The following is a 24,205-nucleotide window of genomic DNA, read 5'->3' as shown; positions in this document are numbered from 1 at the left end:
TAAGATGAGACATTACAGGGTTATGTACATCCCTGTCAGAAAGGGGTCATTCCCTTTTCAGAGGGCCCGGCGATCAGCAGGAGCATATGGGCGCGTCTCATGGGGGAGGTGGCAAGGGGGATTATGCTCTCACCGCCGCGCATCGCGTTCTGCGAGGTTAGTACCAGGGTGACATTTTCATAGTAAGATTATTTTTAGCTTTTTTTTCAGTGCTGCGGGGGGGGGGAAGAGGCCGACGGCTGTTCGTGAACCCGCAAGACACCGGTGTATTATAGCTACAGACATTGGGTGTCGCCGATTGCAATATTTCAGAGGACCTGTGCGAGGGAGACTGGGGTCTGTATTCCACAACCCCTCCCCCTCCCATGACGCAATCGTTTGAGCATCTGTGCTGCCGGCGTTGTCGACGCACTGCTGTGTATCCTGGATTTGGTTTTTTTCAAACGGCTTGTGGTCGCTTTTGGTTTTTGTTAACGGAGCCTCGATAAAAACAGGTGCTCCCAATCACGCAAGCGATCTGTATCTGCAAAGTTCAACAGGCAGCTACTTTGCATTTAACTCATCGCCAACCGTGGTGTCAAGCGTGGACACGTGAAGCAGGATGTCTATGCAAAAGGTCTGGGGGCTTTTCCTTGTTCCGCACTATTTGCGCTCGGAGTTTCGGCATTGGGGACAAGCGGTCGACTGGCACTGTCCTCAGATATACGGCAAGTGTTAGAGATCCAGTGATCAGAGAGCACAGCGCTTTCGCTCGGTCAAGTATTCAGGTTGCCCCTGCAAACGCACGCACCCGTTGCTTCTCTCACTTCCTGGGCTGTTGGCGTTTACCTCCCATTTGTGTCATGAGTTGTAAGACACAGTTAGAAAGGACTTGTTGTGAGATTAAGAATGAGGTCAGTGGGGAGGCTCTTGGAGGCAGGCTCCGGGGTATTGGACAGTCCGGCAGGCTGGCCTCTTTTTTTAGACCATGGGGGAATTGATCATTGCAAGCGAGCATCCAATTTGCTTCAAAATTCGGCCCCGTTTCGATGTGAGTGGTTTTGCCGTTTCTGTCAGTCTACTGGAGGAACCGGATATTTCTTGCTCGTTGGATTATCAGCCATGGGTTTCTCGTTGGATGGTGGGCAGGCGCGCACGCTTCTACCACCGGAGAGGGAGGGAGGAGGGTGGATATGGCTTTCAGTGCTGTGCATCCGCTACGCCGATTCGTATAGGGTGACTGAAGTAGTCGGTTTGTTTCTTTCCCTTTTTTTTTCAGTGGTGGTGGGGGGAGATAAAATCTGAGGAGCTGTTCCCTGACCACCAGACTGTGTGTTTGACTACAGACATTTGGGAGCTAGCAAGAATGCAATATTTTCAGAGTGTGTGGATGTGGCTGCTGGGTCTCAGTACCCCTCCTCTTCATGAGCGTCATTGGTCTCTGGCTTACCGTAGGCTTGTCACGCGCGCTGGTATCTGGAGTTTTTTATTCAAAGCTTTGCTTCCTGTTCTGTACGGAGTGGTACCACAGATTTTGTTCTCCTCAGGATCGGACTAGTATCTTCGTTACGGGCTATTGCTTGGAGCTCTTTTTGATAGGCTGCTCGCACCCGTGTGATCAGATCTCCCGTGGGCAAGCAGGAAATAGTACATTCATGTTCCGTGGCTTTCTTGTTTCTTGCTGTGATCGGTTCAGATTGTGTGAGCGGTCCGTGCTACTCTGGGATGGCGTCGGGGCGTACGTCGTTTCCTCACACGACCCTATTTCGAGTTATCCTATCGATTTAGCGCTATGCTACTCCTCTCGTTTGGGAGGAGTTCCGAAATCGATTTAAGGAGCCGTTTAACTCGATATTAATGACGACATCGTGTGAACGGATACAGCGTTAAATCGGTATATCGGCCATTAAACCGATTTAAAGTCGCAGTGTAGACCTGGCCTTATTTGGAGAGGCATAGTGGCTGGAAACTGAGACTCGGGACACTTGGTTTTAGTCACAGCAAGTTGTTTCCTCTCCCTATGCCTCAGCTTCCCCATCTGTAAATTAGGGATAATGATGCTAACCTCCTTTGTAAAGCACTTTGTTATCTACGATGATAAGCTCTAGATAATACTATTTTTGCAAAGATGGAGCCAAACTGGAACTGTTTCCAAACATGTCCTCCCCAGACCCCTGAATTTTAGCTGTTTGTATTATTATGGGCTGGGGTCCAGGTCGCGCCCAGTTACTTTGGCTGGTCTCCAGTTGTTATTCAGTTTGCCTGTTGTATGTTGTTGCTGTGTATATCAGGCACACTAATGTGTCTGTGTGCATTATAGTTGCCTAGGAGCTTGGACTTGTGTGACTATGTGGTATAACTGGGACTTGTAGCAACATGGCACTCATTTTATAAAATAAAGTATTTTATTTTTGTTTTAGTGCCTGTGTAAAGTGCTGGACTGACACTCCTGGATGCTGGAGTCCTCTCTGTCCCTAGAACAGGTACGTTACACTTCATAGCAACGCCATCTTCCCTATGGTTTTCCCCGCCTCCCACACCTTCCTCTGCACTGAAAGGATCTCCTCTAGGAGCGAAGAAGCAATTCAGTTTCCATGCTGATGGCTCTCCATCCTGGCAAACTGAACATTAGCTCAGTTTATTTCTGAAATGGGTCTCTAGGAAAACACAAAACAAGAGTTGGGCTTTGTGCTGGATGTTCACATTTCTCGACTGGAAATTAATGACACAATGGCATGGTACTATCTTGTGTCTGAGGAATGTTGAACCTGAGTGTTGATAGTTATGGTAATATTTGCATCATTATTTAGCAGTAGCAGCATTGCAGTGCACAAAGGCCCCAGTTACCATCAGGTTGCGCTACACAAAAGTAGACTTGTTATCTGCCCTGAAGAGCTTATGATCTAACTTGAAAGAAGACTTATTAACATTTTTCTCCTCTTTGCAGTCACTTGATAAGGTCCATGTGGTTGCATTGGTCAACTGTGCACAGTTGGATGGCTCCATATAGAGTATCTGGAACCTCCCTCCCCCCGACTGCTGCACAGCCTTAGTCATCGTTGGTTGTAATATAGGCTTATACTATAAAGGTTGGTAACTTATGCAGGATAATGGCAGAGAAAAGTAACCATGCAAGATTTAACAAAGAAGAACCAAGGAATCATTGTTGTACTTCTTCCGTAAAATGAGCGTAATCAGCTATTTAACAAAAGTAGGAAACTTTTTATAACATATACATTGATCTGCATAGTTCTTAATCCCATTCCCATATCTCATGGTTAAAGGTTTGGGCCTGAATGACGACAAGGTATTTTCCAGAATAAAAATCTTTGTTTAAAACTTGCATTGAAATAGCAGTTTGCTTGTATTGTTTTCACTGGGCTATTTCTTTTTTTTTGGAGTATATTTGCCAGCACACTAAAAGGCAACTGTCTGAAGCATCCCCTGTGTCTCATTCTTCCAGAAACATGCAACATGGCAGCAGCCATGGAAACTGAACAGCTGGGTCTTGAAATCTTTGGAACGGCTGAGAGCAAGGAGCATGCTGAGGCCAAGGAGCAACCAAAGCTGGAACCCTTCTACGTAGAGAGATATTCCTGGAGTCAGCTTAAAAAACTGCTCACAGACACTAGGAAATATCATGGCTACATGGTGGCCAAGGCTCCTCATGATTTCATGTTTGTGAAGAAAAATGACCCTGAAGGACCCCATTCAGATAGGATCTACTATCTGGGTAAGTTGCTAGTGTGACCCATGTCTTGATTTAAACCCAAGCAATCTCATTGGTGGTTTTAGTGTTCTTCCTGTGAATAAAATGTATGGGACAGAAAAAACAGAAGGGCTCATTACGGGCTTGATATTAGAATTACTGGTCAGACTAACCAATCGTCCTGGTGCTTTCAGGCCTTAACATTTGTGGGGGAAAAAAATCTCCCAAAGGAAAGTGGGGAGGGTGGTAGAAACCTCATCACTTGGGACTCTTAGAACTGGACAAAGACTTAGTGCAGGGTTGTTCCCTAAAGAGCACTTTCTACCTGGGGAGATGTAGTAGCTGCCTGTGGAGGTCTTTCTGGGCTGATGTCTCTCGTTGTTATGGACTTGATTCTATTGAAAATAAGATTGATTTGTTTGCATCGTGGTGGAGGGGAAAAGAGCATATCTGCATATTGGCCTCCTAGAAAGAGAAATTGTAAGCGTAATTTTCAGACACCTCAACGCCACTGTTATAGATGGAGCATATTTTCAGGGGCGCTGCAGATAGCTGGGAGGATATGCAGAAATGGGGACATATATATTTATGCAAATGAAATGCTTTGTTTTTCCTGTAGTTTCTTTGGGGTCTCTAGTGAATGGATGTATTCAAATGGTTATTCTTGGCCTCTTCTCCTCATTTCTTGCTCATTTTTACTAATTGTGGTTCACTTAACCTGGACAAATCTGGGGTTCTAAGTCAATGCTGTGCCAATTTTAGTGCTTCCATGTGATTTTTATAGTGTGAAAGGTACTGCAGGTGATAAGGGAGGTGCTTAGCTTAGGGGGCAGGGCTTTTGTGGTATCTGAATGTTTCTGTCTAAAAGCCACAGTAGTAAACATGATAAATCCAGTCTGCAGGGAGAGGTGAAGCCCTGGTCAGAGAACAGGGAGCCGAGGCTGAATTCTAACTCCAGTGCTTGCTTCTTGGGAAAGTCTACACGGGGATAAAAACCTGTGGCTGGCCTGGATCACCTGACTCAAGCTCATGGAGCTCAGGCTCCAGGGCTGGAAAACTGCTGTGTAAACACTTGGGCTCCAGCCCAATGCCAAAAGTCCAAACAGCAATTTTTAGCCCCTTGAGCCCACATCAGCTGATTTGAGCCAGCTGTGACCCTCCTGTGTGTTTCTTATTCCTGTGTAAATGTACCCTTAGAGTTTGATTAGCAATTCAGAATGCATGTGTGGAACCTCATTGAAATCCATGGAGTGCCACAGGGGGGCACAATCTGCCCACACGCTGATCCAAGACCTGAAACTGATGATCTGTCCCCCTCAGTTTCCCCACTCATAAAATGGGGGTTAGTAACATTTCATCTGGCCTTCACAGCACCCCTGTGATGCAGTTTAATGGACACAGTCAACTTGAAACTTCATCCATTTACAGCAATGCTTTTAAAGGAATTGTTAGAGATTGAGCAGGAAGATCCAGAGGCGGATTGAGTAAATGGGTTTCTTTATTGTGGTACTTGTTCCCCTCGACCCAAGCATTGAGTTCATCACATCACACTTTTATCTAAGTTAATTTGTAAATACCCACATTTACTACAATGCCCCCAAAACCCTTATTTAATAATATGAAAGCCCATATAATGTATATTGATAGCTATATACTGAATATAATTATTTCTGCCCCTGTTTACAGCATTAAGCATATTATACAGACATTTTTACCTTGAAGATGCATTTCTTTGCAGTAACTGTAGCCACAAGTTTCCTTAATCAGGGAAGGGAGGAAGGGGCCATGACCCTGAGCTCATCTGTGTAGCTGGGAAAGGAAAGGAGGGGGGGATAACACTTCTTCACTCAAAGGGTATTCTTTACACACCTACATTCCTTATGCAGATACAATGCTTATCAATCTTAACAAGCAGAAGGGAAGGGAGAGGGATGTCAACTTTATCTATCAAGCAAAGAAATAGTACCTGCCCGTGCCTACTCCCTGTTACCATGATAGCAGTTTCCCAGGTCTTTCCTTAACCCTTACATATCCCAACAGGAATGTCAGGAACTGCATCTACCCTGATGCTCCTTGTAGTTTTACTATCACATTCTTTTATATATTTAAAAGGTGTGTGGACCTTCCTCTGTTGCTGTGTGAAAAACCCACGCAAATAACGGGAAAGCGTCTGTCTGAAACAGAGAAAGGCAAAACTGACTAGATACAAAGTAAACAATGAAAAATAAAGAGAAATTGGTCTTTCATGTTGGAGAAATCTCATGGTCTCCTTTTAACAAAAGGAGGTAAAAAATGTTCAGGCAGAAGAGTGACTGTTATGTTGAAAGTGATTCGTAAATAGGTCCAATCCTTCTGCTAATCAAATCAGTGGCAAAGCTCCCATTAACTTTAGTAGGAGCAGGAGTTGGCCCTAAAGGTTATAAAACATAGAATCGTAAAATATTAGGGTTGGAAGAGAACTTTGGAGGTCGTCTAGTCCAATGCCCATGCTGCAGATTAAAAATGTGCTGATTTGGTTTGTCGAACAAGTGTACATTTTGGGGTGAGGGAGAAACCCCATCAAAAGGTAGCTGGAAACCCTTTCATTGAGGTATGTCTGCATTGCAGTCAGGAGCTGGGATTGCACCACACATAGGCATAGCCAAGCTAACTTGCTAAAAACAAGTGTAGCCATAGGCTAGCCACCTGAGTAGAGTCCTGCTTCAGACCCTAGGTATGTACTCAGGCAGTTAGCCCATGCCACCACCTGTGCAGCCACTGCTAGACTCCAGTTTTTAATGAGCAAGCTTGAGCAAAGCTAGCCTGGTTATGCCTACGCTTGCTGTTCCAACTGCAGAGTAGACATACCATTTGAGGCAAGGGGCATGACTCTGTAATCCAGCAAAGAGCATTTAATAATTACGAAGCCCTGCTGCTGGAGCTTGATTTTGAAATATCCATCAGTAACAGGTCCTGATATCCACTTTCCAGAGAATGTCCATGTTCTAGTGGTAGCATGCCTTTGTGCTTGGTATGGTGCCTTGTTCCAAAACTGAACCTATAGTCTCCTTCTCCTCTTCTGGTTACAGCACCTCCCCCTGCCATCCCATGCTGTGAGTGAGGCTGCAGTATGTTTCAGTGGTTCCCCCTTGGGAAGGCAATTGCTCATGCTCCTGTTGTGTCTTTTGGCTTATCTTTATCAGCTCTTGGGAGAGCATTTGTCATACGTTAATAACAGGGAATGAATCCTTTTTTCCTTTATAGCCATGTCTGGTGAGAACAGGGAGAACACGCTGTTCTATTCAGAAATTCCCAAAACCATAAACAAAGCTGAAGTCCTAATGCTTTCCTGGAAACCCCTTTTGGATCTCTTTCAGGTACGTGAACATGACAACACCTTCTTTCCCTCATGGCAGACATTCATGCTGCTCAGGCAGGTTGGAGTTATTGCAGTTGTGAGCCACCAACAGGCTGTGCAGTGAATGTCTTAAGGTCTTAAATGTTTTTACTTTCCCTCATGCTTAGCTAAACTCTTTACTGTTAACTTTTTAAAAGATCTTGTCTTGTCAACTTCAGGAATTTTGTAGCCTTTTGTAAATCATTTAAAAAAAATAAATCCTGTTCTGGATGGGATGCATATAGCTTCCAGGAGATCTGCTGCAGTAATTTTTCTGAAGGGAGAGCAAGGGACTTATTGTAGAAGCTTCACTTCTAGTGAGTTCAGGTGACTTCTGACTATACCATCAATTTAAAGGTGTTACAGATTTTTGCCTTCCCCAAAATCTGCCTCTACCAGTCTACTGTATGGCTGCTGTGTCAGCTGCAAGACTGCAGTAGCCCACCGTGAATACCATGCAGTGGAGAGGGTTATTGATCCATATACTTGAGGACCAGAAGCAGCTGGGGGATCATGTTGGAGTTCTGAGCTATACTCAGTAGTGCACAGGTGGTGTGTGCCCCTTATGTGATCTCTCTGTGTCTTGTCCTTCCCCTCAGCAAACTTGCAGCAGACTGCTGGTGTGGAAGGGTGGCAGGACTTGCCCCTGTGGCATTGGCTATGATGTGAGCACCCTGGATGTTACTGGTCTGTCCCCTCATGAAGTTGTAGGTCCTGCTAAAAATTCTTCTGGTGCTCTCATCCCTCCCAACTAATCACTGTGGGTCTTAGCTCGAGTTAGTTAAACTCTGTGGTGTTACTTTTCCTCTCTAGTCATCGCAGACATTTTTAATTCTTTTACAGCAAGTTCTGTTTGCCTCGTAACCATCGAGCTGCAAGCGGACATGCTTGGTGTGTGGACCTTGTCTATATAGCAGTAAAGCACCCGCTAGTGATTTGCTGCAAACAGAAACCTACTCTCACTAGGTTTTTGGGTCTGGAAGAGAAAATGGACAAAATGTGCAGCTTTCCGAGTGCCATTCCTGCCCAGGTTGCATCTTTCTTCTTACGCAGAATCTCGTAAACCTAGAGCTCCCTCAGCACTTCCAAACACTTGCTCATACTAGCACCTGGTCCGTGCACACAGTTGCCTAATTTTAACCAAAGGGGGGTGAGTTTTAAACTGATTTAGTTAAATTGGTGCAATCTTGTCTGGATACTCTTTAAATTCATTGAAATTTGGCTTATATTGGTTTAGCTTGCAGCTGTAAGGGCAAATAAAACCAGTGTAACCAGTTTGTGTGTCCACATTGAAGCTTGCAACAATTTAAATCTCCACAAGAAAGTTGCGCTGGTGTCACTTAGTGTGAATTTAAACTGATGTCATTAACAGGCTCTATGGACGCTCTTATTTTGGTGTAAGAGCAGCTTATTTTGGTTTTGCTTAAATCAGGGGTGGCCAACCTGTAGCTCTGGAGCCACACGCGGCTCTTCAGAAGTTAATATGTGGCTCCTTGTATAGGCACCAACTCTGGGGCTGGAGCTACAGGTGCCAATTTTCCAGTGTGCCGGTGGTTGCTCATTGCTCAATCCCTGGCTTTGCCACTGGCTCTGCCCCCACTCCACCCTTTCCCGCCCTCTCCCCTGAGCCTGACATGCCCTTACTCCTCCCCGCTCCCCCTCAGAGCCTCCTGCACCCCATGAAACAGCTGATCGGTAGGTGCGGGGAGGGAGGGGGCAGCGCTGATCAACGAGGCTGCCGGTGAGTGGGGGGAGCTGATGGGGGGAGGGGGCTGACATATTGCTGTGAGTCATTGGTAAATTCTGGCTCCTTCTTAGGCTCAGGTTGGCCACCCCTGGCTCAAATTGATTAGAAGCAGGTTTTAAAAAAAACCAGAACGAGCTGTTCTTGTACTGAACTGAGTGTCCAGACAGCCTTTCTGCACCAGTTTAATTCTGTTTAGAACAATTCAAGTTATATAAGTGCAACTTTCTCATGTAGGCAAGTCCCAAGTCAAACCAGTGCAACTTGTGTGTAGGCCAACCCAAGGTTACTTTTGGCTTCCATCCTTCCTTTGAGAAATCAGATCTGAAACCAGCAGGAAGGAACATTCTCCTCTCTTTTCCTGTTCATTGGCTCAAAGGGTGTATGTAAAACTCACGGGACAAAATTGGCCTATGTCTGCCCATGCACCAACACCGGAAAAAGGTAGTGCAGATCCTACAAAGAAAATGGCTGCATCTACGAGGGACTTCACGAACATTTGTTACCCTAGTTCAAATAAGGTCCCCAAAGACTGTTGCAGAGAGACTTCCCAAACTGCTAAACATAAAAGCCAGAGGGGAACTCTCTGCGCCTACCCTCCTTTCCACCCAAAGGGGCACTATTAAACAGACTCTAACTTCTGCCTCGTATCAGCAGGACTTCTGCTCAGACAGGGCCTTATTTTGCTCTTGTTCTCCCTGGTGTAAATTGGGAATAACTCCATTTAAATTGATAGCAGAATTACAACCGGTTTTACAATGATGTGAGATCTGAACCTGGCCCAGAGTTACTGGTACGAGGACAGAGACTCGAGCATGAGCAGACTGCTTGCAGCCAGTGGGATTCTCATTGGATTAACATGTTTCTTTGTTTACCAGAGATGCTACTCAAGCAGCCAGCCATCTTTGGCTCTTTGGTGCCAGAGGAGATGCTTTCTGTACATGAGGATACCAAGTAAAAAGTAGAGCAAGCCAGATGATTTCTCCTCTCTTCCTATTCAGGCTTCTCTAGACTACGGGATGTATTCTCGCGAAGAAGAATTACTCCGAGAGAGAAAGCGCATTGGGACAGTCGGGATTGCCTCTTACGATTATCACAGAGAAAGCGGCACCTTTCTGTTTCAGGCTGGCAGTGGAATTTACCACGTAAAAGATGGTGGCCCTCATGGATTTACTGTGAGTTCATGCTCATTGCTAATCCTCACGTTAATGTACTGTCAGGAATTTCTTTGCAGAAGAGTCAAGGCAATGAGATTTGTAGATCAAGCAGCCACCTATGGATGCACTAATAATGCTGAGGGTCACTGAAATACATTCTAGAGATTGAGGGGGGGAATTACATGATGTGGACTGCTAGTAACGTTGAGCAGAAGGGAGAAGAGAAGGGAATGTGCATAGTAGCAGTCTCCGAATTTATGATTTAGTGTAAGAGTCTTTCCATGAAATTACTTGTTACAAGGTTGCTGCTCATTAGATTGGGCTGCAGAATAGAGAAGAGAACTTTGTGAAAGAGCAGCTGGGGTCACTGCTGCCTAAGTGCTGAAGTTGGACTCTGACTTCCAAGCCAGAATAATTTCTTTTTAATATAACACATGCCTGATGTCAGTCTAATCATGTCATCTGATGGATGCTGCTGCCTTCTCAGTGGGTTTAGCGAATGAGGCAATTGTGTGCTTCAGCCAGTTCATCCATCAGGGTGCAATTTTTTAAAGTGCACTGAGCCTTTGTAAACAAGCTGACTTTCTGCTAGCGCTGATGAAAGATGCCTGTCTTAGGGGCGTTAGTGTGGCATCTGTGGAACCACTCAATAGGCACTGTGGCAGCAGAAGCTTCCCTACCAACAGTATGTGGGTATTTTTATGTTTTTCTTGGTCAAAAAAGGTTGGATTCCTCTCACACTAAGCTCCAGTATTTGAATGCAAGTAGAAGTTGGCTACGGTACCTTCCAGTAACACTTGTATCTATACTTAATGGAAACCATCCATCTTTTTGGAGATGAAGAGAATAACACAATTCAGCTCCTGCTGTCGTGTTTTATATTGCTGACTAATTCATCTTTTCTTCTTTTAAACAGCAACAGCCCATAAGGCCCAATTTAGTGGAGACCAGTTGTCCAAACATACGGATGGATCCAAAACTGTGCCCAGCTGATCCAAACTGGATTGCATTTATCCATAGCAATGACATCTGGATATCTAATATACTAACCAGAGAAGAAAGGAGGCTAACTTTTGTCCATAACGGTAATGCATGTTCAATTTACAATCCAGATCTTTAATTTCTTCCGCCTTGTGTGGGTGTGTGGGGATATTCTCCAGACCAATGTTTCCCAAACTTGGGATGCCGCTTGTGCAGGGAAAGCCCCTGATGGGACGGGACAGTTTGTTTACCTGCCACGTCCACAGGTCCAGCCGATCACGGCTCTCACTGGCCATGGTTCGCTGCTCCAGGCCAATGGGAGCCGCTAAAAGCAGCAGCCAGTAAGTCCCTTGGCCCACGCCACTTCCAGCAGCTCCTATTGGCCTGGAGCAGCAAACCACAGCCAGTGGGAGCCGCGATCGGCCGGACCTGCAGACGTGGCAGGTAAACAAACCGGCCCGGCCCGCCAGGGGCTTTCCCTACACAAGCAGCGTCCCAAGTTTGGGAAACACTGCTGTACACCAAATTCGGCACTGGCATTAATGGCTTCTATTGAAATTCATGTGAGTTGGCCCTGTTATTCCAGGGCTGAATTTGGCCATCTGTATGTCATGTTCTCTGCATTTCTTCTGCTGGCATTGTGGAGCAATTCTCTTCCATGTCCATGAAGTCTGGCAAGGTGGCTCATTCGCTGAATGCATCAGGGAAACTTTTCTTGTTGAACCCAAAATTTTCCCTTTTCCCTGTGACTGCTTCTTTCAGAATGAAGGCGCTGTGAGCTGGGCAGAACTGGAGGAGAATTCCCACCAGTGACCAGATATGCTGCAAAGCTCTTGGAAGTGATCTAAAGTGCTTCTGATTTGCACACTGGCTTCTGCCTCATGTTCAGATAATTTATTTCTCTTCCTTCGCTTCCGCCCTCAACTGTAATTTACAGATATACCGGCGTGTGACTTGGATGAAGGAACAGGGGAAACACCCACTTCCAGGGTGGTTAAAAGTCAATTAAAAATAAATTATGTTTAAGAGTTAAATTCATTCTTCATTTTAAACGTAAGCCCATTAAATGTGAAACTGACAACCTGTGTTAAGGTCTTAACTTCCTAAAATCCATATAAATAAATAATGCTGCATTAATGAGCCCTACTCAAATTTTAAATAGTTCAAGGGTTCTGTTTTTTCTGTGATATGTGGAAGCAGGGGGAAAACATCCTTTAACTTTTGAGGTCAGCTCAATAAATAAATAAGTCACAATGTCATGCACTGCATGAAGTATCTATATTACTTTCAGTCTTCATAATGGAATGAATGCTGGTACTGTTTTTACATTTTTCCTAGTGTAAGTGCTTTCAGTTTCTGTTGTGCAGAAAAGCTTTTGCCATAATTACTTTTGGTTTTAGTTAAGCTAGCAGGTGCAAAGAGAATATTTTCTTCATTAGTACTGGTTCATTCAAAGTTGAGAAACTGGTTGGAAGTTGAGAAAGCAGGAAGGCTTGTTTTCCTCTTCCACTCAATTTATCCTAGGGGTGAGTTTGGCCAACGGTTGGGAAAACACAACTTGGGAGTGTTTTTTAGGTGCTGTGGCAGCAGAAAAGTTCAGATCTTAGCTAACTCTTTATCATGTTGCCTGTTCAGAATTGGCCAACCTAGAAGAGGATCCCAGATCTGCTGGGGTAGCTACTTTTGTGCTTCAGGAGGAATTTGATAGATACACTGGCTACTGGTGGTGTCCGAATGCTGAGCCAAGTAAGTTTGCTAAATGTAGTCTGTCTGACACGCATGAAACGTTGTCACTTTGGAGTGGCTCACGGCCAGGAGTGACTACCTCAGGGCAGACTGTCAAAAACAGGGCAGACTCCCCAAACTGGTGGTATGTTCTCTAATTAGATTTCACCAACCGAGTACGAAATGTGATCTCCCAAAGGACTACAATAGTCTTACAGTGGAGTCACAGACAGTCCCCTTAGGCTCTCCAGTCTAGCTTGCCATTCAGGTAAGCTGAACTATGTGATAAATGGTCACTTACACCAAAAATCAAAAAATATTTAGGTTACACCCAGTCCCAAGAGACCAGTCACTCATCCAGGTTGATTTGCATCCTAGATATCACATCAAAGACAACATTTGTAGCTAATTCTATAGTAAAGTAACTGAAGGTTTGTTAGCTAGGAAAAAGAAATGAGTTATTGAGAGGCCAAAGGAGGTAAAATATATAGACACAGGTGAGTCACAGTTTGTAATTCCAAATGGTAACAGATGGAATAATCTGCCAGTTTCCCAAAGGTCTCTCAGGGCTGCCCAGAGTAACTCTGGGATCTCCATTTTCTTGTTCAGCTATTCTGCCTTTGTAGAATGCCAACTGTCCAGAGATGAAGAATTTTTTCTTGGGTCCATATTTATAGTTTCTTGTCACAGAAGACAAGTTGGCAGTTTGGCTACCCACATGGGCTCTTTCTTTCATGATGGGAGAGTGAGGAATGCGTTTACAGTTATTGATATCCCATCATCACACACAATGACTGCTTCCTTTGAAATGTACTGGAATTAGCACCTTCCCACTAGAGTCCTTCATTTACATTATTGAGGCTTCTTTCTGTTTGCTGGGTTACTCGTTGCAGGGGTATATACGGTGCAAGTGTTTGCTGTTATATTATAACATGGGGTGTAGTTGAGTGAGAACAATACATGAGTTATCCTACAAGCATTTTATAGAACACTAAACACATTCTTATCAACTTAACATCTAATACTTATTTTGATAATGCGAACACACAGATAGGCTATATGTTTGTCAGTGCAGACTGGTTTCTGGCTATACGTTTTTCAGTGCTCAGTCAGGCCTGGGGCCTTGGCATGAGCTGGCATGTGGTCTGCCAGTGTCAGACATTCTCTAGAAATTGTGTGGAAATGACTCCAGTGCCACTGCCTAATTTCACTTCCTGCTTCTCAGCCCACTTTCCAGTATGACCCTCTGTTTGTTACCTTGCAACAGTTTACTTTTTAATGCATGATGCCCCAGACAAAACCATGATTTCAGAGGGGAAGATAAGCTCCCACTTAAGGAATGAAGATTTGCTTTTAGACAAGTGTCCGTAAACTAAGAAAAACAAAGGGAGGGAAGTACATACAATATATAGCCAAGGGGCTAATCTCTCTCTCTTTTTCATGAGAGGTCAGCTCGTACTCTGGACACGTAGCCTGGAAAGAAGAGATTTTTACTAACCCACTTGATAACAGCATTTGTAAGAGATTTAAGATTATGTGGCATAGTGAAAAGTCAAATACAGTTTACTGGATAGTTGAAGCATGTGATATATAATATAGCTTCCCCACTAGTACCCAAAGAAACAGTACTGCTGTGTGCGATACATATATTATTACAGCTGTGCTGAATGTGAAATGTATTTGTTCTTTTCTAGCTGTCACCAGAGGCAAAATTCTTAGGATTCTTTATGAAGAAAATGATGAGTCAGAGGTGGAAATTATTCATGTCACATCACCCATGCTGGAGACCAGGAGGACAGATTCCTTTAGATATCCCAAAACAGGTGAGGCCATTGCTGTCTTCTCTCTTTTGTCCCCCGACTCATCACATGGGATGCTCTTGTATTCCTCTTGTTTTATGGTAATGCCCACCCTGGCCTCCAAAGACAAGGTTGTATGAATGATGCTGCCTGTGTGGCTCCTTAATTAACTGCTGTGCTTGTGGACTGAATATGTCTCAGGAAGCAGCCTCCATGGAGATCAGACTACTCACTAGCAGCCATGCCAGCTTTCCAACCACATTGTGGTATAGGTCCTAAGTTCACTGCTGAACCTAGGTCTCTTGTGAGTTGGCAACACACTGCTATGTCTTCCTTCTTTTGGAGCTGCTCTGATATGTTTATCTGACTGTATGGCATTGTTTCTCTTTGCAACATCTCAGTGCAAACTCTGCAGAGTGATCACACGTGTTTCACTGAGGTTTTGTATTTAGTTGCTGGCAGTGCATTAGTTATGTGGCATGGAGGTTAGGAGCATTAGGTCCTCCTGGGCACGCTCCAGGACCAGACACTTTCTGCTTAGAGTCTGGGCCACAGACTTTGGTGTGCTCCTGACCCAATGTTACAGCCAGTGGGCCTGTCACTGCCCTTGAAATAGTAAGAGAATCCAGCAGCCAGGCTTGGGTTTTTATAGATGGTGTATTGCAGCAGGAGGATGGGAAACAAGTACCATCAGAGCACTGTGATCTTTGGAAGTGCGTAGGCAGAACTGACACAGAAGCATGCTGAGAGGTAACTTACAACTGCATATGAAGATCATGCTGCAAGTCTAAACAGGTCAACATGTGTTCTGGAGAGCTGCTGCCTCCTTCTCTCCCTAAATCTCAGATGTGTCTGTTACTTCCTTGACCCGAATTCATGCCCTCCACAGACCACACGTTTAGGCTAATCAGCCGAAGAGTGTTCTGGTCTTCGCTTCTTTCAGTTCTATATGAGCTGAATTTTGAAATTATTCAAAACATGGGTGTGTCTTCCTGGAGGCAGACACATTGTCTGTTGCACAGTTTGTGTGTGACAGCTGATGCCTGTCTGTTTTACAGGTACAGCAAATCCAAAGGTCACTTTCAAGATGTCTGAAATAACAGTTGATGCTGAAGGAAGAGTAAGTTTTTTAAAGTTCATTTATTTCCTACATTAATTTGACATTTATGACTTTTTTTATTTAATTAGTATCTCACGTCAAAGCAAACAGACTTCTTTGAGGCGCAATTGTCAAATTGTTTATCTGTGAATCAGTGTTTCAAACAGGATAGGCCCATTCTAGTGTCAGATACCGTGTGTGTGTGTGTGTGTGTACATGCACATTCACACACTGTAACTTGGTGAGGTTATTTCAGTATCAGTGAATTGCTGTCCTCTTCAACAGATTGCAGCTGTCGTGGATAAAGAATTAGTGCAGCCATTCGAGATCCTGTTTGAAGGAGTCGAGTATATTGCGAGAGCTGGATGGACTCCAGAAGGAAAATAGTGCGTATGTTAAACCTGTCTCTGCTTAAAGGGGTTGGGGTGAGACAGTTAGAAATGGACTGTTCTGGGATCTATCTTTCCCTCTGGCCTACGCGTACTCTTGTTTATGCGTTGCTTGACCCTGGTTTGAGAGAAGGGGATGGGAGCATGTCTTCAAAATCAAAGAGAGTCAACTCAATCTCTGGTACTTATCTGACTCCATCACCATAGCAGCTGAGCTTTGCACAGTCTTTTCCATGTATTTATCCTCCCAAGGAATGTTCCCTTGGATTTTTTTCGATCCATGTGTGGAATGAATTTTGTTATGTGCACCAATATCGAGATCATGTGCAGATGTGCCCTGCCAGTAGAAACAAAAATCCCTAAGTATAATATGTATTTTTAATAAGTTACCATAGGGATAACTGCTCCAGCCAAGACAGGTTAGGCATTTTATAACTCACTACTCAAAGAATTAAATTTAAGCAGAAGAGAAATAAAATGATGAAATGTGCAGACTAGTCAAAAAAACTAAAATAACAGCACTTTGAAAGAATACAGTGATTGAGAATATATGTGCCTTGCGGGAAGTACCAAAAAGTAACAATAGTAACACAAATATATGTTGGGAGGACAGTGCGTGTGTGTATATGTGTGAGAGACAGAGACTATGTGTGTGCTGGCTGCTGGGGAAATCTGAGAGATTATGCGCTGTCTTTAAGCACAGCAGCACTCACCCGAAGGCTTGTTCAGACCGCAGCAGCTGCCAGAAGCACCGTCCTGCTCCTGAGCCCTGTCTCCCCACCCCGGCTCTGCAGAGATAGGGTACCTGGGTGGCAGGAGGATGATACCCTGACATCAGCAGCCCCCTCTTCTCTGTACAGCAAGCAGGAGGGTCCTGGGAGCAGCTGGCCAGGGGCTTCAAGGCAGGAGCAATGTGTATGCAGAGCAGTGGTGGGCGGGGCACCTGAACACATGTCGCTGAATGTGTGTTGCTCTGCTAATCAAATGTGCGGGACTTGATTGACTCTTGGGTGGCCATGTGGCTTAGAGGGAACCCAACTCCCAGTCCCCCTGGGAGGCAGGGTGATGATATCCCCATTTACAGATGGGGAATTGGGTGTTAGAGAGACTGAGAGACTTGCCGAGGATCACAGAGGCAGTCTGTGGCTGTGGAGAGAATCTAACTCAGGGCTCCCAAGTTCTAGGTTAGCATCTTAACCACTGGACCATTGTTGCTGACCAAACACATTGGCCAGAAACCCCACTGTAAGTGCTAACTACGTTTGTGTGAAACTTTTAATCCTAAAGGCCAGATGGTGCAGTGTGTCTAACTCACAAGAATTGTATTTATCCTGCTTCTTGGATCAAAAGCTGACATTCTCCTTTGAACATTTTGTTTTTTTTAACATGGACAAAATACAGGAGCCTGCTTCCTGTGTTGGTTGGCTTCCTACAGAAATGTTAACAAGGCTGCTACATGGGTAACTATCAACAGGCTGATTGGATCTGCTGGAGAGGACACTGAGCCATTTCAGCTTCAGAATAATTTTTTTAAGCATCCAAGAAGACTAGAAATATCTTCACAAGTGGCTTTTAAATATCAATGTACAAACTTCAGCTTCCTCCTTCTCTTTAGATTTTTCTTTCCTTTGTTCCTATTTCCACAATCTGCCCTAAGTAGAATCCAAATCTGGTAACATTTGAGCCAGTTGAACTTTTGAAACCACAGGGTTTGAGTGGGGTTGAAATCGGGCAAAACTAGTTCTTCTACCTCTACTTCAGAGCTGACGTGATTCTTTGAAATGCTAGAGGGAAAATTTGTTTTACCTGACCAAAGTTAAAAGAATCTTCTAACTGGATCTGAAATTGACCATTCTCGATGCCACCAAAATGCTTGGTGTTATTGAGAGTCAAATACAATTCTCTCAGCTAATACTTATTAATAATTATGAGGGAATTTTTTCTATTTTTTTCTGCAATAGTGCCTGGTCCATCTTGCTGGATCGCTCCCAAACACGGCTACAGATAGTGTTGGTCTCCCCTGCATTATTTATCGCAGTAGAAGATGATGCTATGGAAAGACAGAAACTAATAGACGCTGTGCCTGACTCTGTTACGCCACTTATTATTTATGAAGAAACAACAGACATCTGGATAAATGTAAGAATTTTATTTTTAGACTCTTCAACAGTATGTAGTTATGGGCATTATTTGTCAAACTCTTAATGGCATTGATATTATTTGCATTACTGTAGTGCCTAGAGGGTGCAATCCGGATAGAGGTCTCCGTTGCGGTAGGTGCTTTACAGACACAGAGGAAGACAGTCCCTGCCTTGAAGAGCTTGCAGTGTATGCCAAATGTAGAGCAATCAGGAAAAAGTTAGGAAAGCAGAGAAGGCAAATGATGTCCAAATTCATGTGGCAGGACGGTAGCAGAGTTTAGATTAGAACCATCCAGCATCCAGTCTATCAGGCTACATTAGCTGTCAGCTTTGCATTAGATTAGACTCAAAGAGCTCCTTAGATCTTTCACTGACAGCAGATTCCGACAGACCGATGCTATTGGAGCACAAAATATGGTCTAGAATTAAGCACAAAACCAAAGAGCCCATGTGATTATCCCAATCACAACTATCTAAAACCGTCCTTTTACCTAAAACAAAGTTATGTCCCTCAGTATCTATTAATCACATTGAAAATTCTCTCATTTATTAAAATTATTCACAGTGCCTCACCCTCATACCTCTGTAAGGTTTGCCGATTGGGGCTGTCCTATATAATACACTTACACTTGTACTACAGACTGTAGAACTTCGCAGTGTGAAATGTATGAGAGATTTTGGAGCATTATTGCAACACCATAAAAAGGGAGCTGGTTACGGCATTGCAGCAGTATGGCGCAGATGTAAGACTGACCTCCCTGAAATGCCGCCATCTTGGAACTGTCTACTCCCCGTAGGGCTTGGAAACATCACACACTGATTACAATTAGATCATTCAGCAGTGATCATGCTCTCTAACAGAGCATTTTAATGAACACTTTGTATATAGCTGTATTCTCTTTGTGGTCATAAAATGAGATTTGCAATGTATCAAGATGTGTCTCTCACTCGCTTAGGGGCTGTGAGCTGCACCAGTGGGCATATCGTCTCTTTTTTCCCCCCAGCATGCTAATTGTTTTCCCACTGTGGTTCATACAGTTCAGCTGAAACCATGTGAATGCTCCTTCTCTCCGTGTACCTAAAATTACTGTCCCCCAGAGAGCAAGCAAAAAGTGACTAACACCAGATCACCATTCTTCTCTGAAATAACCTTTCCCTTCCAGGGTCTGCCTTGCAGACTTCGAAATAAGAGGCCATTGAATATGGAACTTCTCTGCAGCTAGCATTCTGTCAGAGGCTGCCCATCTTCCTCTGCAGAACCCTCCATCTGCCTCCTGATCTGAGCAAGGGACTGCAGGGGAGAAAGAACTTGGTAGAGTTTTTTCTGTGGGCTGGCACTAAAGGAGTAGGAAGGTGACAAGGACAGTGGAAAGCAAGACAGTGAGTGAAGACACTGGCTGGGCTTGCACGGCCCATGTGGCTAATGTACACGGCAATCTGCAAGGTAATCCATTGCAGGAGTGGTTCTCAAATTATGGGTTGTAGGTGGTTTTTGGAGCCCTTCCATCTGCTCTCCAGAATGAGACCTCTTGAATGTGTATGTGGGGATAGGCCCCAGAGAGGATCTTTTCTACCCGGAGTAGTCCGTAGAATGAAATTGGGTGAACCCCTACACTGCAGTGTAACATGCATCTCCTGCACCTGTCTGTGCCGGATCAGTGAGAAATAATAGTTGCACAGGGACTCCGTTGTGGTCCAAGTCCTATCGATAGCCATGAACAAGTGCTTTGTTTCTGCAGATCCATGATATCTTCCACGTTTTCCCTCAAACCCGTCAAGACAAGATAGAGTTTATTTTTGCCTCTGAATGTCAAACGGGGTTCCGGCACCTGTACAAAATCACCTCGGTTTTGAAGGAGAGCAGATACAAGCGATCATGTGGAGGTCTCCCTGCTCCAAGTAAGCGATACCACTCTCTCTCTTTAATTGGACGCTTGCCATTGAAGATTGGTGAAGTAACTGCAGCCTCTTCTAGAGGGCGGGACAGATCTCTTCCTCCCCACCCCAGTGTAGCCTGGCCCCCATCCAGCAAAGTTTTGAAGCATGTACATCATACTCATAATAATCCCTAGCTTTTATGTAGCACTAGTCTCATTGACATCACTGGGTCTGCTCACTGGCTCAACATTGCCTGTATGCTTGTAGCAAGAGGAAAGATGGATGGCACAGATAATTCTGTATTCCGTACGTAATGGGCTTCATTTTAATCATGGTTCTTCTTAATTAACAAAAGGGGAGATTTTTCAGAGGCACAAATGGGAATTAAGTGCCCACATCCCAGCCCGAACTGAGAAATGTGCTCTGTTGGCTTTTTTTTTGGTCAAGATAAACGATGGGCTTATTGACATGCTGTCCTGGTCTTGCAGATTAACCAGTCTAGTAGTCATGTGGGTCATGTCCAATAAGAAATAAACTGCGTGAAATCTGGGATGTCCAAGTAGTAAAGCTCTTTGGTATACTGGACTGTGTATGGACTGTTGGCATGTAACATGAAAAAATAAGTCTCCTCTCTGCCTCTAGGCATAGATTGCAATATAGAGATTTAAAGTAAAGAGCACACGCTTACCGCACTGTAGAAAGATGTGCCTTGGGATTCATGCCTAGAAGTATTCGATAGCTGATTGGGGCCAAAAATTGGCCTGTTTTTAGGGTGGGGATGGGAATAAAGACCACACCACTATACCCAGTGTGCTGGCCCTAACAAAGACTATTCATAGTGCTATGTGTGTTATAGCTGCTGCTTGGACAGATGCGAACAGAATGTCGGGAACCATTAGGAAAAGGATAGATAATGCCCTTATATAAATCCATGGTATGCCCACACCTGTAATACTGGCGTGCAGTTCTGGTCACCTCATCTCAAAAAAGCTATATTAGAATTATAAAAAGTTCAGAGAAGGGCAACAGAAATTATTAGGGGTATGGAACAGTTTCCGTGTGAGGAGAGGTTACCAAGACTGAGACTGTTCAGCTTGGAGAAGAGCCGACTAAGAGAGGATCTGATAGAGGTCTATAAAATCATGAGTGGTGTGGAGAAAGTGATTAGGGAAATGCTATTTATCCCATTAGATAACACAAGAACAGTGGTCACCCAATGAAATTAACAGGTAGCAGGTGTAAAACAAATAAACAAAAGGAAGTATTGCTTCACACAACGCACAGTCAACCTGTGGTGCTTGTTGCCTGGGGATGTCATGAAGGCCTAATGTATAACTGGGTTGAAAAAAGAATTAGATAAGTTCATGGAGGATAGGTCCCCACATGGCTATTAGCCAGGATACTCTGGGTGTCCCTGAGCCACGAACTGCTAGAAGCTGGGGCTGGACAACAGGAGATGGTTCACTCAATAATTACCTACTCTGCTCATTCCCTCTGGGGCACCTGGCATTGGCTGCTGTCAGTAGATAGGATCCTGGGCTAGATGGGCCGTTGGTCTGACCCAGTGTGGCTGTTCTTATGTCAGAGAAATTAACAGAAGAAGAATACTGGCAGCTGCTGCAAATGGAAACACAGGAACACTCAGTTTAAATAAAATAAAGTTACTTGCAAGGTTAGGTCAAACTTTGGCCCCAGTCAGGTGTGCAATACAGTTATGTACAGAACCCCTGCACATCTTGCTACACGGTGTATTCTTTCATTTAAACTCCGATATTGCAATCTGCCTGGAGGCATTTAGGTTACTATTGATCTATTTGCTATGTGAGGACAGCATGCTCAGCCCTGCATACTAAAGGAAGATGCATCTAATTTTACTAATAGTGTCCCGGTGTCAGGCAGTTGATTTTTTCAGAAGGCAAAATCCCTTTTTGAAATAAAACTCATTATTCCTATAGTGGTTAAAAACCTAGTACTGTTCTTTCTAGTACAAAACCTAGTACATTCTGTCTGTTGGTCTGTCTAGCCTGACTTCCTACCTCTGACAGTGGTAAAGAGCTGATGTTTCTGAGGAAAACAAGATTTCCATTTAACATAAAGCTGTGGTAATGTTCTTGGGGAAATTTGAAAACCTTGACATTTCACAGTTTTACTCTTCCGTTTGATTTTTGCAAAATCCTTCGACTTTGCAGCTTCACTCAAAATAGAACTTATTTTTTAATTAAAGTGAGCCAACCTGATCAAAAGTGGTGCTATTTTTTCCAGCAGAATCTCTCATTTTTAACACCTTACCCTTACCTATTCCATAGATCAGGTTTCGCATATTTCAGCGCAAAACCTGCCTTTTTGTGCAAGTGCGGTGGGAAAGGGAAACATTGAAGGTAGCAGAACGAGATAGGGAGAAACTGTTGAATTGAGACTTCTTTGATATTTTTTCTGTAAGTCAGTGATCTCTTCCTGAAACACTCCAGCCAGCTGTGTAATGCTGCACTCGAGAGTGGCAGGAGTGTGATTCTTTCCCAACCCCCGTTTGTGACTAGGTTAAAGCAAGCAAAGCCTGAAAGGTGACATTCTATTTGTAAGGCTTTGTTGTGATGAAAAGTATAAAATCTCTAATTGTGCGTGTCCTTTTTATAGGTGACTTCAAGTGTCCCATCAAAGAGGAATTAGCAATTACCAGTGGAGAATGGGAAGTGCTTGGTAGACATGGTTCCAATGTACGTCCCTTTATTTTACTTGAATGAAGATCTGTATCTGTAAGATATGTCATCAGGCCTATGTGATAGCCTGGGTTAAACTCTGGGTTAGATAACAAACAAAATTAGTTGGGTCCTAAAGTCCCTCATGGTTATCTTGCCAGACTATACAGCTACCCTCTTCTGACTAGAGAGGGAGCCAGTCAGGTCTAAGGAACAGCCAGAGCACGTCATGATGAGGATCTAGATAGAACAGTAGAGCTGTATGGAGGACGCCTCAGTTTGTCTGGGGTTACGCAGGGCTATATGATCATGATGATCCCTTCTGGCCTTAAAACCTGTGAATTTGATCTTAGCGTTGTGCCTGCCAGAGCATCTCACTAAATGGGAAATGGCTCTGGGAACAGTCTGGGGACTCTCTTCTTAGGGGAGTGACCTCTCTCGTGCTGAAGGTTACACACTTGGTTCTGGAGGCTGGGGAGAAAGTGCAGGCTGGACACTCCTCATGCTGCTCTGCTCTTGGTGTCTTGGCCATGCATCCCATCTTTTGTGAGAGAAGAGATGTGCCCATGTTGTAGTTTCGGTGAAGGGCAGGATTGCTGAGAGGCTGAGAAAAGGAAAAGCTGCCTGGAATGGCGTGAGGTCTTTCAGCTGTCCAGGCTCATGCTGTGACCTTGCTGTTTGCTGAATAAAAAGTGCTATTCACAAACTCATTAATTTCACCCCCATAATCAGACCTCTCACATCAGAAAATTAACATGGAAATCCACATATATGATGCAGCAGAGATGCAAGAAATTGTAGGGAATCTGGAAACTCAGTCACCCTTCTCTCATGCATGGGGTGTCTCTTGAGGTCAGGTTTGGGGCAATATCGAGAAACCTGCCCAAGCTGTATTCATTCTGGGTTAAACTCACCCCTGTGCAAAGAGCCAGCATGAGGGCTGTGCTCCACATCTATCCACCTTTCGGGACTAGACACCACTCTTGGGCCACTAAAGCCCAGTGGAAGGCTGTGGGTGGAGGGTAGACCTTGTGTGGACAGTCTGCCTAGGGAAAATAGTACCCTGATGAATTAATAGAGGAACTGGGTCTCTAGTCAAGCCACAGCTTTAAGTACAAAAGTGGGGGTGATTGATTGGTTCAGCTGGTGAGCAGAACATAAGAATGGGCCATACTGGGTCAGACCAGAGGTCCATCTAGCCCAGTATCCTGTCTACCGACAGTGGCCAATGCCAGGTGCCCCAGAGGAAGTGAACCTAAGGTAACGATCAAGTGATCTCTCTCCTGCCATCCATCACCACCCTCTGACAAACAGAGACTAGGGACACCATTCCTTACTCATAGGTCAGAAGGGACCAGTATGATCATCTAGTCTGACCTCCTGCACAAAGCAGGCCACAGAACCCTACCCATCCACTTCTATAAAAACCCCTAACCTATGTCCGAGTTATTGAAGTCTTCAAATTGTGGTTTGAAGACCTCAAGCAGAGAATCCACCAGCAAGTGACCCATGCCCCACGCTGCAGGGGAAGG

The 24,205-nt window shown here is 44.4% G+C and overlaps 1 protein-coding gene across 4 annotated transcripts in view; it reads left to right on the top strand.

The window, feature by feature from the left end:
* Nucleotides 1-24,205, top strand: part of DPP8 (dipeptidyl peptidase 8) — a 54,279-nt gene that overhangs the window by 10,851 nt on the left and 19,223 nt on the right. For 2 of the 4 annotated variants that reach the window (XM_032766032.2, XM_032766036.2), the window contains exons 2-13: nucleotides 2,400-2,462; nucleotides 3,443-3,712; nucleotides 6,932-7,044; nucleotides 9,810-9,983; nucleotides 10,882-11,050; nucleotides 12,582-12,692; nucleotides 14,366-14,494; nucleotides 15,529-15,590; nucleotides 15,855-15,955; nucleotides 17,920-18,097; nucleotides 19,839-19,998; nucleotides 22,612-22,691. In XM_032766032.2, the coding sequence (XP_032621923.1) occupies nucleotides 3,454-3,712; nucleotides 6,932-7,044; nucleotides 9,810-9,983; nucleotides 10,882-11,050; nucleotides 12,582-12,692; nucleotides 14,366-14,494; nucleotides 15,529-15,590; nucleotides 15,855-15,955; nucleotides 17,920-18,097; nucleotides 19,839-19,998; nucleotides 22,612-22,691 (1,536 nt within the window). In that variant the 5' untranslated portion in view covers nucleotides 2,400-2,462; nucleotides 3,443-3,453. Of the gene's footprint in view, nucleotides 1-2,399; nucleotides 2,463-3,380; nucleotides 3,713-6,931; nucleotides 7,045-9,809; nucleotides 9,984-10,881; nucleotides 11,051-12,581; nucleotides 12,693-14,365; nucleotides 14,495-15,528; nucleotides 15,591-15,854; nucleotides 15,956-17,919; nucleotides 18,098-19,838; nucleotides 19,999-22,611; nucleotides 22,692-24,205 lie in introns of all 4 variants that reach the window. The other 2 variants (XM_032766034.1, XM_032766035.1) reach the window with 2 other exon arrangements.

Source organism: Chelonoidis abingdonii, chromosome 9, assembly GCF_003597395.2.
Source record: "Chelonoidis abingdonii isolate Lonesome George chromosome 9, CheloAbing_2.0, whole genome shotgun sequence".
Lineage (NCBI taxonomy): Eukaryota > Metazoa > Chordata > Testudines > Testudinidae > Chelonoidis > Chelonoidis abingdonii.
This window is presented reverse-complemented; position numbering and strand designations above follow the sequence as displayed.